The 13,490-nt window shown below is 42.5% G+C and overlaps 1 protein-coding gene across 3 annotated transcripts in view; it reads left to right on the forward strand.

The window, feature by feature from the left end:
* Positions 1-4: 4 nt before the first annotated feature.
* The window catches only part of KDM1B (lysine demethylase 1B), a 42,135-nt gene continuing 28,649 nt past the window's right edge, over positions 5-13,490 (forward strand). The window contains exons 1-7 of one of the 3 annotated variants that reach the window (XM_070360727.1): positions 34-168; positions 504-547; positions 4,404-4,503; positions 5,398-5,525; positions 6,538-6,627; positions 7,178-7,289; positions 8,602-8,718. In XM_070360727.1, coding sequence (XP_070216828.1) covers positions 4,417-4,503; positions 5,398-5,525; positions 6,538-6,627; positions 7,178-7,289; positions 8,602-8,718 — 534 coding nt within the window. In that variant the 5' untranslated portion in view covers positions 34-168; positions 504-547; positions 4,404-4,416. Of the gene's footprint in view, positions 169-503; positions 548-4,403; positions 4,504-5,397; positions 5,526-6,537; positions 6,628-7,177; positions 7,290-8,601; positions 8,719-13,490 lie in introns of all 3 variants that reach the window. The other 2 variants (XM_070360728.1, XM_070360726.1) reach the window with 2 other exon arrangements.

The raw sequence follows: 13,490 nt of genomic DNA on the forward strand, positions 1-13,490 counted from the left end.
ACCACGGGTCACGTCGTGACAGGGGCGGAAGCGGCGGCGGCGGCGGCGGCGGCCGAGTTGAGGCTGCGGCTCGCGGCGCGGATCCTGCTGTCCTGTGCGCGAGGTGCGCGGCTCCGGAGAGGCGCCCGCAGCCCGGGGCGGCGCGCTCGGTCTCGCCTGCGCTCCGAGGTGGGGGGGCGGGGGGGACGCGCGGCTCCGGGGGCGGGCGTGGGGGCGGCGGCGGATTTCTGGTGACAGCTCTGCACAAAGCAGCCTGGCCGGGGTGCAAGCTCTCCTGCCCCTGAGCCGCGCTCTTCGCCCGGGTGCGAGGTGGACTGGTCCCTTGGGGCTCTACCTCCGTCCCCGGGTTGGAAAGGGGCGAGGGGTGCGGGGGAGGGTCCCAGCCCGAGGAATGGGCGGGAGGGGTGGATTCCTGGCCTGGGGTGTTGGAGCGACCGGCTTCCCGGATTCCTCGCGGTGTTGCTGGTTAATCCACCTCCCCACAATGTTTGCTTTCTGTACAGGGGTGCCGTCTCCCCACGCCTCCTTGCACGCCTCCAGCGCAAAGGTGAGCCTGGGGAGGCTGCGGCTTCTCCGACTTCGGAGGAGTCGAGAGAGCTTTTCGGAAAGCGAGGCGGCTGCCGCTGGCACAGGGAGCCTTTGGGGGCTCCCTCCTGGGGGCTGACAGAGCCCTGTCACCGGGGAAAGGCTGCTGCGAGGAAGGGGGCACCCACCGTCCGGGGGCTGGAACTCTGTCGCTTGCCTCCCAGCTTTGAGAGCGTGGCGGCGAGAAGCCGGTACGGCCTCGCAGGTGCTGTTAGCTGGACTGCAGAGCAGGGACCACGCGTTAAGACGCGATCGGCATTGCCAGGTTGCTGGGGTGATTCCTCCGGGACCCGGGACCCCGAGGGGGCGGCCCGATTTCGGTAGCTGTTAGTCAACAGCCCAGCAGCTGGCAGGTGAAAGAGGAAGGAAGAGACAGGCCCAGCTGTAGCGAAATGGGGGTTCTGTGACCTGGAACCTAGCCAGATGGAGGCCAGGCCTTCCCTCCGGAGAGCGTGCAAGCGTTTGGAGGATCGGTCACTCCACTTGTGCACACACAGCTCAAGGCTTTTACACTTTGATTGGTTGGTGGTTTTTTTTTTTTTTTAAACCGACTTTAGTGGAAGAAAGGTGAGTGGGAGGGAAGGTTTTCTTCAGGACGTATGGGAGAAAATGACCATCAATAATTAATTATCCTCCGTGCAGAGAAAGCCGTCAACAAAGCATTCGGGCAATTGCACTGGATCCATATGTCTGAAAGTTGATTCTTGTGGATGCAGTTTTAAGTGGCCCGAAGGGGAATTTTTGCCCCTGTTGTCTCTGGAGAAGTTTCTAGTAGTTTGTCCAGTTTGGAGAAATTATGTTAATGCCGCTATACATTTTTATTTCAACCTGGAGTTCTTTAATTCATATTTTTATGGATTCTGTGTGGGTTTTTTTTCCTTCAGTTTTTTGAATAAGTTACTTCTGAAAAAATCTTGGAACTTACTAAACGAGAAATCTAGACATTGATATATTCACACATATTTAGGTACCCTCCACAACCATTTTTTCCTTTCTTTTGTCATATTAAGAGAAAACCAAAGCTACGAATTTAAAATTAGGAAGAACTATGCTTATAAGGTCATACTGAACCTGAAACAAATTGATTATATTTAAAGTTAGGTGTGTTTATTAATTTGAAGAACCAGGTGGGAAAGCACTTACAGTATACTAATTTGTTTTACTAACACTTGGTCAGTATTTCTAAGATTATATTTAAAAGCATAAGTAACTGTTGTCCTTCCAATTTAAAATTTTTTCCTCCATTTGAGGCCCCAAGAACCCAGCAACAGTGAAAATAAAGAAATTACAGTGTCAAAAAAGAATGAAGGTACATAACTGTTAATTGTATAATTAAAGGTGAAAATGTACTACTCTGAAAATCTTCAATCATACTTATCCCAGACCACACAGATTTCTTAACGGCTTTCATAGCTAATGTTTTCATTTCCTCTTAACCATTTCTTGGATTACATCATTCTTTTGCAATCAAAAATATGTTTTTCAGTATACAGTTAAGTTAAAATGTTTGATGAAATTTCCAGAAATTATGCTTTCTTTTGAGAGTGCTTGCATTCCCAGGTAACATGGCCAAATGTTGCTTAAACTGCTTTTATTTGCATTTCTAAACTGCACATTAGGCTCAAATATTTTTGCTGCAATACTTAACATATACAGTGTACATGTTTACATATGCTTTATTCGTGGTTCATTTTATGAATAATGTAGGTTATAAGTTTTATGTAAAGAGATTGTAAATTATTTTGAAAATGTGAGCCAAAAGCCCTTCTTAGGGTATAAGAATTAAGGTAGACAGTAGTACTTTTTAAAACCACCTAGTGCTTTATCCCTGAGAAGGCAATGGCACCCACTCCAGTACTCTTGCCTGAAAAATCCAATGGGCGGAGGAGCCTAGTAGGCTGCAGTCCATGGAGTCGCTAAGAGTCGGACACAACTGAGCGACTTCACTTTCACTTTTCACTTTCACGCATTAGAGAAGGAAATGGCAACCCACTCCAGTGTTCTTGCCTGGAGAATCCCAGGGACAGGGGAGCCTGGTGCTCTGCCGTCTATGGGGTCGCACAGAGTCGGACACGACTGAAGCGACTTAGTAGCAGCAGCAGCAGCAGTGCTTTATCCAGCTACATAATGAGTCCTGTAGGACTAATGGCAATTTTTTAAATGGCTAAGAGCTGTAATGCATTTCAGAATATGTATACAGTATATTTGTTCCTATATTAACATGATTTTGAGAAAGTGAAGACTGAGTCAAAGAAAAACCATCTATAACGTTGGTGTCAAGATTTCTCAAAGTTGATGTAGATGGCAGATTGAAAGTTTTTACATGTGATGTTCATAAATCCATAACTTACAAATGTTAATGTAAATAGTGAAAGTGAAGTCACTCAGTCGTGTCCGACTCTTTGCGACCCTGTGGACTGTAGCCTACCAGAATCCATGGGATTCTCCAGGCAAGAGTACTGGAGTGGGTTGCCATTTCCTTCTCCAGGGGATCTTCGAGATCCAGGGATTGAACCCAGGTCTCCCTCATTGCAGGCAGACACTTTAACTTCTCAGCCACCAGGGAAGCCCAGGTGTAAATAGTAAGATCACAGTTTATAGTGAAGCAATAGGATTACAAGCCCTTCAAAGCTTTTCCCTAAGATTAAGATCATATATGTGGGATTTGTATCTTAACAACACTTCTCCACTTTCAAATTCCACTTTCAATTCCTTATCTGTAGTATGTCCTATTTATTTCTCATGCTGTTGTGAGTATGTGTGTGAAGTAAATATGGATCAGGGAAGGAGATGTCTGATAACTGTAGGATCCATATACTAGCGAGTACTTAGTTACGCTAAGCATTTTTCATTTCTTATTTAAGTTAATTGAAAAAAATGGTAGTATGACAAGTCAATCATTCATGGATTTATGCATCATTTTTTTTGCATAGACTTTTGATTCTTAATGTTTTAACTGTGCTGTGATTAAACTAGTTTGAGAACTCAGTTTGTCCAGTGACTGTCTAATCCAGATTCCTATATTCAGTAGTGACCAGATAGTGTGCCTGAGATTTATTTGTTGGGTTTTACTGAGAAGGAATGAATGCTTTTTCTTTTTAAAGTATGGTCGTGGGTGGTGGTATCGTCACTAAGTCGTGTCCAGCTCTTGCCACCCCATGGACTGTAGCCTGTCTATAGGGTCCTCTTTCCATGGGACTTTCCAGGCAAGAATACTGGAGTGGGTTGCCATTTCCTTTTCCAGGGGATCTTCCCAACCCAGGAATCAAACCAAGGTCTCTTGCATTGCAGGCAGATTCTTTACCAACTGAGCTACGAGGGAAGCCTGTATACTTTTTAAAGTAAAATAGATCAAAATTTGGGAACTAAGACATAGTGAGAAAGAGAGGAACATAAACAAAAATATTTTTACTCATTGAATTTTATAAACAGTAGTGTCTTGTTTATAGATCATTCATTTCTATATATGTAAAATGTATATACTACTAATGGGTAACATTTATTGAGTACTTATACTAGGCCTGGTGCTTTCAATTAATTATTTTACTTAATCCTCACACCATTACTAGGGTACACACTGCTCCTGCTGCTGCGTCGCTTCAGTCGTGTTCGACTCTGTGTGAGAACACTGAGGCTTAGTCTTAGCTTAAATAACTTGAAAGCAGTGGTTTTACATTCAGGCCATCTAACTGTAGGGCATGTACTCTTACCACCAAAACTACCTAATAACTTGACTCCAGAGTGTTGAAAGTATTAGCAGATGCTCTTATTTAATGTTTTCTGTTTTGTTTTCTGTTTTGTTTTGTGCTTTTTGACAGATTTTCTGATACAATGGCGAGCTCACGGGGGAGAACGAAGAAAAAAGCATCTTTTGATCATTCTCCAGATAGCCTTCCTTTGAGGAGTTCCGGTAGGCAGGTATCGCTTATTTGTTCATTCATTGACCCTGTTTTGAGCCAACAGACTTATTGTGATTGGTTCTGAAGAATTAGAGATGAAAAGAGTAGAATTCCAGCCCTCAAGGAACTTGTAGTCTAGTGGAAAAATTCATCTTGGGACTTCAGCGTGATTAAGTGGTAGAATGTAGGGGAAAAAGCTTATCTGGCAGAGATAAAGGCATTGCTGTGAAACAGCACAGGGTGGTTCAGCTGTGTGGTTGCCTCCAGGATGTGAGCTGGGGCTAGATCATGCTTGGCTTGATGTCATTCATAGGAATTTGGACCTCAGCTTGTAATAGTTAATTGGGTGCTGTTGATAGCTTACTTGCTGCCATCTTTCTTGTAGGGCCATTTTTTTTTTTTTTAAGGAAAATATTGAATGATGTAATTCTTTCTCTAGAATTTGTCTACAGATTTTTATTGTAGTTTTAAAATCTACAATACTGAGAGGATAGAACTTCTCTAAGCAAAGAGAACAATCTTAATTTGAAAGTGGCTTTCATTTTCTATGATACAGCCTAAAAAAATTTCTTTTTAATTTTTTATTGGTTAGACTATCTGGGTTAGATAATCAATATTGAAGTAGAGTTGAAACAGCTTTTTCCTAAAGGAAGCTAGTATGCATTTTCCGTCTCTACTCAGAGACCTGTTTTCGAAGTGCTGGTTCCAGATTTCTAGCAGATTAGTGAATTGTTTGCACAATGCAGTCTCAAGGAAATTGCTGTTACCGTCAGCCCCTACCCCACTGCCAGAATGCTGTTGATCTTCACACTTAGAACTTCTAACCTGGAAGTGATTTCAGGAGTAAACCTCCCACCACCTCCACCCTGGGCCACGCCAGTGTTGATCTTAACCTCAGCTGGTTCTTTCTCAGGCAAAGAAAAAGGCCACGGAGACGACGGATGAGGATGAAGATGGTGGGTCGGAGAAGAAGTACCGGAAATGTGAAAAAGCAGGCTGTACAGCCACATGTCCTGTGTGCTTTGCAAGTACTTCTGAAAGGTCTGTTTAGACGGCGTGTCTTGGCCTCACCTTCCTGCCAATGAGCACATTCATCCTCAAAGATAGTCTTCCTAAAGATTCATAGAGATACTGCTATCCTGCAGTAGAGACATTGCTGGTACATTTTGTACACATCATACCCCACTGCTCACTCCCCCGTTAGACTAGCCTGTATCAGCTCTGCACAGTGACCAACCCCCTGTGCTCACATTGCATCCCCCATAGTTGTACCTCTGGAGGTTGGGAATGGGGGATAGTTTGAGGATGAGATGGGGTAAGAGGTAAGGGGGGAGTAGCGAGAACCTTGAGCTTCCTACAGAGATCAGTGTTTGCTTATTTCTCTGGGCTGCTTTTCTCCCTCTTACAGCACACCTCCGCCTCCAAAGATACACACAGGGCTCATTCAAACTACATAGCTAACTGCACTCTTGCCATTTTTGTTGGGATGATCCAAGCATGACCTTTTACTTCCACCGGAAAAAATCTTCAGTTAAGATTCAATGAAACGTGGAAAACAAATTCTTTTTTTTTTAAATCACAAAGAAGTGGTGGTGTTAGTGTTCATAGTGGCTTTATAATTCATTCTTTTGCTACATTATTGGCTGGGTGGCAGGTTTTATTTGCCAGATTGCCCACGGGATGGTCCGATCCCAACTGGCCAGATGTTGCTACTAGAGACCACACTTCCCTCCTCCACACACATGTGGCAAGCCTGCTGCCGTCCCTTCTTTCACGTCCTAAAACTGTATCATCACTCCATGGAGTCCTGATAAAACTAAGTCCCAGGGCCTTTTGATGAGCAGGCAGCTGGGTACCGCTGATCCCTGTGTCCTCCCCATGCATTGTTCTCTGTCAGTCACCCGTTTCATTTCTTCTCTTGTAATATCCAGTCATTAGGATTCTAAGTGAAGGTAAGGCAAGATGGGCTCATAGGAGGTGTTTGATAAATGTTAACCAAAAAAGTGAGATGTGTTTATTCGTTACCAAAGCTATCTGTTTTTGCTATTTTCAGATGTGCCAAAAATGGCTACACATCCCGATGGTATCACCTCTCCTGTGGGGAGCATTTCTGTAATGAATGCTTCGACCATTACTACAGAAGGTTTGTTCTGATGACTGTTGGAAGTGTTTGGGGTGGAAGGGATGGTGGCTTGGGCAGTGGGCGGTGGTGGGGGTCAGATAGTTAAGTCTGAGCACCCCCCTCCCCGGGTTACTGAATTATTTCACTGTTTCATCCATACCTGAGCTGACTACAGGTGTGCCAGAACTTTGATGCTGTAGTTTGCATGTGTGTATGCTTGCGTGTGCACACTCAGAGCTCAGAAAGTATCTGCCATGAGACAGTTATTCTCTGTAGTTCACAAATTCTGAAAAATTTAGGAGCTGCTTTGCTCTTCTATGCCAGTGCAAAGGGGCAGGAATGAAAAGATTTTGTGGGGGATGCTGACAGCTAGAGGGTGCTGGACAGACCATCCCTTCTTGATAGTTTTAGATACTAAAAATGCAACCTGTTTTATGCGTGCTATGATAACTTACTCCTCCCCCCTTATAATATGGCTAGTTAAGTCCTTCACATAAGATTTCTATCTGCCTCCTGTTTTGAAAACCTGAATAGCTTATTGTTTGATATATTTATTTTTATTGTTTTTCAGCCATAAGGATGGATATGACAAATATACTACATGGAAAAAAATATGGACAAGCAATGGAAAAACTGAGCCTAGTCCCAAAGCTTTCATGGCAGACCAGCAGCTCCCCTACTGGGTAAAAAAGATAAAACTGTATGATTTTGTGAAGCATTTATAGCGCTTCCCTGGTAGCTCCAGGGTAAAGAATCCACCTGCCAAGCAGGAAATGGGAATTTGATCCGTGGGTCAGGAAGATCCCCTGGAGAAGGAGATGACAACCCACTCCAGTCGTTCTTGTCTGGGTGATCTCATGGACAGAGGAGCCTGGCAGGCTGCAGTCCACGGGGTAGCAAAGAGTTGGACACAACTGAGCAACTAAACAGCAAACGCATTTATAGCTCCAAATGCAAGAGGAATGGATGAAAATTCCAATGGGAAGTTTTCTTTAATTACATTTATTCTTTCTGTAACTATGAAAGCAAATCACTTTTTTTATTTTTGTGGAAAAATCACCTCACTTGACCTGCAGCATAAAGAAGAAACTAAAGACTCATTACCAGCTGGTGATAGCCAGTGCTAAGTCTGGTCCATATCTCACTTCTTTGTTCATGTTTTTCTGTGTTTATTTAAACACAATTTCACACTTAGTATGCAAATCCTAATTAGGTTTAGAATCATACTTTGCATGTAAGTTTTTAGTAGCTTTTAGGTTTTTTTTTTAATTAATTTAACTTTATTTTTTTCTATTTAGCCATTCTTTGAAAACACACTTTAGTGATTGTATATATAATATAAATATACCATCATTCAATAAATTATTTGCTAATTTATTTAATGTTACAGGTAATTTGAGCTTTTCTCTGCATACCTTAAAATTTTTCTTAATTGAAGTGAGATTTACATAACTTTAAATTCACAAAATATTCACAAGGGAAACTCAAGAGGAAAGAACACACACACACACTTATGACTGATTCGCATTGTTGTGCTGCAGAAACCAATACATTGTAAAGCAATTACCCTCCAATTAAAGAATACATTTTAAAAAGTTTTTTTTAATTAACCCTTTTAAAATGTACAACTCAGCATTCAGTACATTCACAGTGTGGTCCAATCACCACCAATATCCAGTTCCAGAACATTTCATCATCCACAAAGGAGACCTGTGCCCACTCAGCCGTTACCTCCCATTCCTCCCTACCTCTACCCCCTGGCAACCGCTGATCTGCTTTCTTCCTTTCTGAATTTACCATTTTGGATGCTTTATATAAAGGAGTCAGGCAGTGTGTGACCTTTTACATTTGGCTTCTTTCACTTAACCTCATGCATTTGATGCTGAATGCTTGTTAATCCAGATCATGTGGAGGAGATGGCAAAGGAAGAGATGGAAGAAATGCCCACTCAAGAGGTGCTGACTCACTGACCTTGACTTCTTACTCTCCATCTAGGTTCAATGTACAAAACCTGAGTGTAGGAAATGGAGGCAGCTTACCAAGGAGATCCAGCTGACTCCCCAGATAGCAAAGACCTACCGATGTGGGATGAAACCAAATACTGCTGTTAAGGTATGCTGTCTTTGGTTTTCTGTTTAAATTAATTGATGGGTTAGTTTTCTGTTTAAATTAATTGATGGGTCAGTCGGTAGTAATGGCGTATATTTTTCCTTTATCGTATAGATCATTGTATCAGGATGGTACTGTCCCATGTATAAAGAGAACCTCCATTACAATAGCTTAACCGATTAAGCCTTTTATTTTTCTCTCATTTATAAACAGTTTAGAAGCAGGCAGTCCAGAGTTGGTATAGTTGCCCAGGGAATTCTTCTAGCTTCCAACTCTCTCACAAGATCATTACTGCACCGTCAGCCATCATTCCAAGGTCAAAGCAGAAAAGATGGGAAAGGCTGGAGTAAGCCAAGTCTCTCCTCCTTTTACTGGGAAACCAGGAGCTTTCCTGGAAGTTCCAACACTAGATTTCTATTTATAGCTCTTTGGCCAGGACGGGATCTCACAGCTACTCTGAACAACAGTGGGGACAAAGGAAGAAGATATTCCATAACTGTTGCATGTTTTATATTTTATAACTGGAGGGAAATCTTTCATAACAGCATGGAAATTAGGATCCTGTTAGGAAAGAGAAAAGGATGAATATGTTTGGGCTCAATAGACAGGAGTTTGAGCAAATGCAGAGATAGTGAAGGACAGAGAAGCCTGGCATGCTGCAGTTGATGGGGTTGCAAAGAGTTGGACGTGACTGAATGACAACAATAATATGTTTGGGCTTTTAGCAGTTTTTCTTAATTGGTATATTGTGCCTCTTTGGAGATTTGACAATTGCTTAGCATTTAAAAATGTGCTAATTGCTTCAAAGTGTTAAAGCATTCATCTATAGAATGTGTCTTGTTTTATCAGTACATTAAAGAATATTTGGAATTGTAATCTCAGATGCAAGATGCTTTTCCTTTCTGAAAATTTTGAATTAATTCACAGAATTCACCCTCTTAAAGTATATAATTCAGTGGTTTGTAGTATTAATATATTCATAGATATGCAGTTATCACCAGCAAAATATTTTCTTAGTTCAAATTCTTCTTTAAAGATGAATGAGAAAACATTTGAAAAGCTTTATAAAGTTTATGATCAAGTTTTTCAAAGTCTGGGATTTAAATTCCAAATATTATTGAAGTAACTCATAATTATTAATATATTTGAATGATTTTGCAAAGTAAACTGGTGAGAAAAATGGTATGAATATTTAGGAGTTCTGTTTTCTATAGTTTTAAATTTTACATAAGCATTACATGAATATAATCTCAAGTTTAAAAAAGTAAATTGAACATATGTGTGCATATGTAAGTACATGCACACGCATAATATGTAAATGAAAAATGAAAGTCCCCTTTAAACCATCTTTTTATTCCCACTCTAATAGATAACAACTCTTATTGACTCATTTATTCTACTAGAACTTTCTTTATGCTCTCATTATGTATTTATGGTAGGCACATTTTTTTTAAAGCGCTGGAAACAAGTATCTAAACTACTTTTTAAAGGTTAAAGAAGTATAGCTTAGAGTGATCATAGCCTCTAAGCATGATATATCTTTTAAATCCCCTCTGCCCAGGAAATCCTCCCTTGAGACCCTCTAGCTCCATTCTGATTGATTACCATCTATTAGCCTCAACTTTTGAAATATTTATTTAAATGGTGTTTATTGACTCAGAGGCCCTTTGGTTTTCAGCTTGGTCTTCTGTCAAGGACAAAGTCTGGAAAGGTTTATTTGTAAAACAACATTAAAAAGAATGGTAGCAAACAACCACACTGTTTGGTGCTCACTGTTTGTTATTTAATATATCTTGAAGATGCTTCTGTCTCAGTGCATAGAGATCTCTTTCCCTGGAAAGACTGTGTAATACATAGTCCACTGAATGGATAGATCATGATGAATTCGGCGTGATCGAAGGGCATTTAGGTGACGTCTAAATGTTTATCGTCAGTGACTGCGCTGTAGTGAATAGCTTGGTGCCTGTGCAAGTTTTATTTATGTATTTTTGTTTTTGGCTGGCCTGGGTCTTCCTTGCTGTGCACAGGCTTTCTGTAGTTGTGGCGAGTGGGGGCTACTCTTCATTGCAGTGCGAGGGCCTCGCGCTGCCGTGGCTTCTCTTGTTGCAGACACAGGCTTAGGCTAACGGGCTCCAGCCTGCGGGCTTAGTGGTTGTGGCTCGTGAGCTCTAGAATTCTGACTCAGTAGCCGTGGCGTCCGGGCTTAGCTGCTCTGAGACGTATGGGATCATCCCAGCTCAGGGATGGAACCTGTGTCCCCTGCATTGGCAGGCAGATTCTTATATTCTGTGCCACCAGGGAAGTCCTATCAAGCTGTTTTAATTTGAAATAATTCTTAGACCCACAAGAGGATTTATAATTTGTGTGTAAGGGATAAAGAATGAAGTTGAACACTCACCGTGTCCCCACCCCCAATTTTAGAAACAGAGCGTGACCAATGCCTCTGTAACTCCCTGGGTGCCCCTCAGTGGTTATCTTCCTCTGCCTCTCCTGCAAGAGCAAGCAGTATTTCCAATTTCGTATTTATTATTCCTCTGCTTTTTGTTTTTGAGTTGATACATATGTATGAAACCCTAAATAACATGTGAAGTTTTGCATATTTTATGTCGGTTGGAAGTTGTACCCTGTTGTTTGCGTTCTTCTGCAGCTTTCTTCTTTTCCTTAACACTGAGGTTTTTTGGTTGCCTCCATGTTGATGCCTACAGCTCTGAGTCATTAATTGTCCCTGCTGTGTAATTTTGCATTGTGTGAATCTACCATAGCATGTCTGTTCTCTTGTTCATAGGCGTGTGAGGGTTGTTTCTAGTGTGGGGCTGTCATGTTCTTTCATGTCTCTCCTAGTGCTGTGCTGGGCTGTGCTCAGTCACTCAGTTGTATCCAACTCTTTGTGACCCCATGGATGGTAGCCCACCAGGCTCCTCTGTCCATGGAATTTTCCATCAAGAATATTGGAGTGGGTTGCCATTTCCTGTTCCAGTTTTCCTAGTGCACACGTGCATAGTTTCTCTGGAATATATTCCAAGGGCTAGATTTCCCAGACCATATGGTATGCCAGTCTTCAGTTTATTTAGGTAACTTTTTAAATTGAAATATACAAACAGAAAGTGCACAAGTCAAAATGCCATAGCTCAGTGAATTTTCAGAGTCCACATTTAGCCAGGTCCCAGTAAAGAAAGCTGAGCGCCAAAGGATTGATACTTTTGAACTGTGGTGTTGAGAAGACTCTTGAGAGTTCCTTGGACAGCAAGGAAATCAAACCAGTCAATCTGAGAAGAATCAACCCTGAATATTCATTGCAAGGACTGATGCTTCCAATACTTTGGCCACCTGATGTGAAGAACTGACTCACTGGAAAAGACCCTGATGCTGGGAAAGATTGAAGGCAGGAGGAGAAGGGGATGACAGAGGATGAGATGGTTGGATGGCATCACCAACTCGATGGACATGAGTTTGAGCAAGCTCCAGGAGTTGGTGATGGACAGGGAAGCCTGGCGTGCTGCAGTCCATGGGGTCACAAAGAGTCAGATACAACTGAGCAACTGAACTGAATTGAACAGTTAAGAAATTGACCAGCCTCGAAGAAGCACCCTTGCACCACCTTTCACTCAGAGAATCCATCCCTTTCCCCTGCCCAGAGTAACTACTTACTTCCTCTTCTCCCCCATCCAAATACTAACCAGGCCGACCCTCCTTAGCTTCTGAGATCAGAGAGGACAGGCGCTTTCAGGGTGGTATGGCTATAGGTCCCTACTTACCCTTCCAACTTACAGCACTGTGGATGTTGCTTCCTTTCGAACTTTATGTAAATGGCATAATACAGTATGCATGCTTTTGGGTGTGGCTTCTTTCAACTCACCGTTACATTTGGAAGGTGCATCATACTGTAATTAATGTGCGTTGCAGTTTCCTCTCGTTGCTATGCCATTGTTTGACTGTAGTACAGTTTGTTTCTGCCTTCTACTCTTGATGGACTTCTGGCTTGTGCTTAGCTTTTCTCTCTTACAAACTATGCTCCTTCAGGAATTTTCTAATCCTTTTCTTGGTGCACGTGGACGAGCGTCTCTCTAGAAAATACAGGCATGCCTTGTTCTATTGCACTTCGCTTTTTTGCCCTTTACAGATATGCATTTTTACAAATTGAAGCTTTGTGACAACTCTGCATTGTCAGATGATGGTTAGCATTTTTAGCAATAAAGTATTTTTATTTTATGTATTTATTTATTTTTGGCGGTGCTGAATCCTCATTTTGGCACAAGGACTCTGGGGCACTTGGACTCTGTAGTTTTAGCACACTGGCTTAGTTGCCCCAAGGCATGTGGGATCTTCCCTGGCCAGTGATCAAACCCCCGTCCCCTGCACTGGCAGGCGGATTCTTAACCACTGGACCATCATGGCAGTCCCTGAGGTATTTTTTAATTAAAGTATGTGCAGGTTTCTTTTTTTAAGCTATTGCACACTTAATAGACTATCAGTTCAGTTCAGTCGCTCAGTCGTGTCCGACTCTTTGCGACCCCATGAATCGCAGCACGCCAGGCCTCCCTCTCCATCACCAACTCCCAGAGTTCACTCAGACTCACATCCATCGAGTCAGTGATGCCATCCAGCCATCTCATCCTCTGTCGTCCCCTTCTCCTCCTGCCCCCAATCCCTCCCAGCATCAGAGTCTTTTCCAATGAGTCAACTCTTTGCATGAGGTGGCCAAAGTACTGGAGTTTCAGCTTCAGCATCATTCCCTCCAAAGAAATCCCAGGGCTGATGTCCTTCAGAATGGACTG

This window comes from Bos mutus, chromosome 23 (assembly GCF_027580195.1).
Source record: "Bos mutus isolate GX-2022 chromosome 23, NWIPB_WYAK_1.1, whole genome shotgun sequence".
Taxonomy (NCBI): domain Eukaryota; kingdom Metazoa; phylum Chordata; class Mammalia; order Artiodactyla; family Bovidae; genus Bos; species Bos mutus.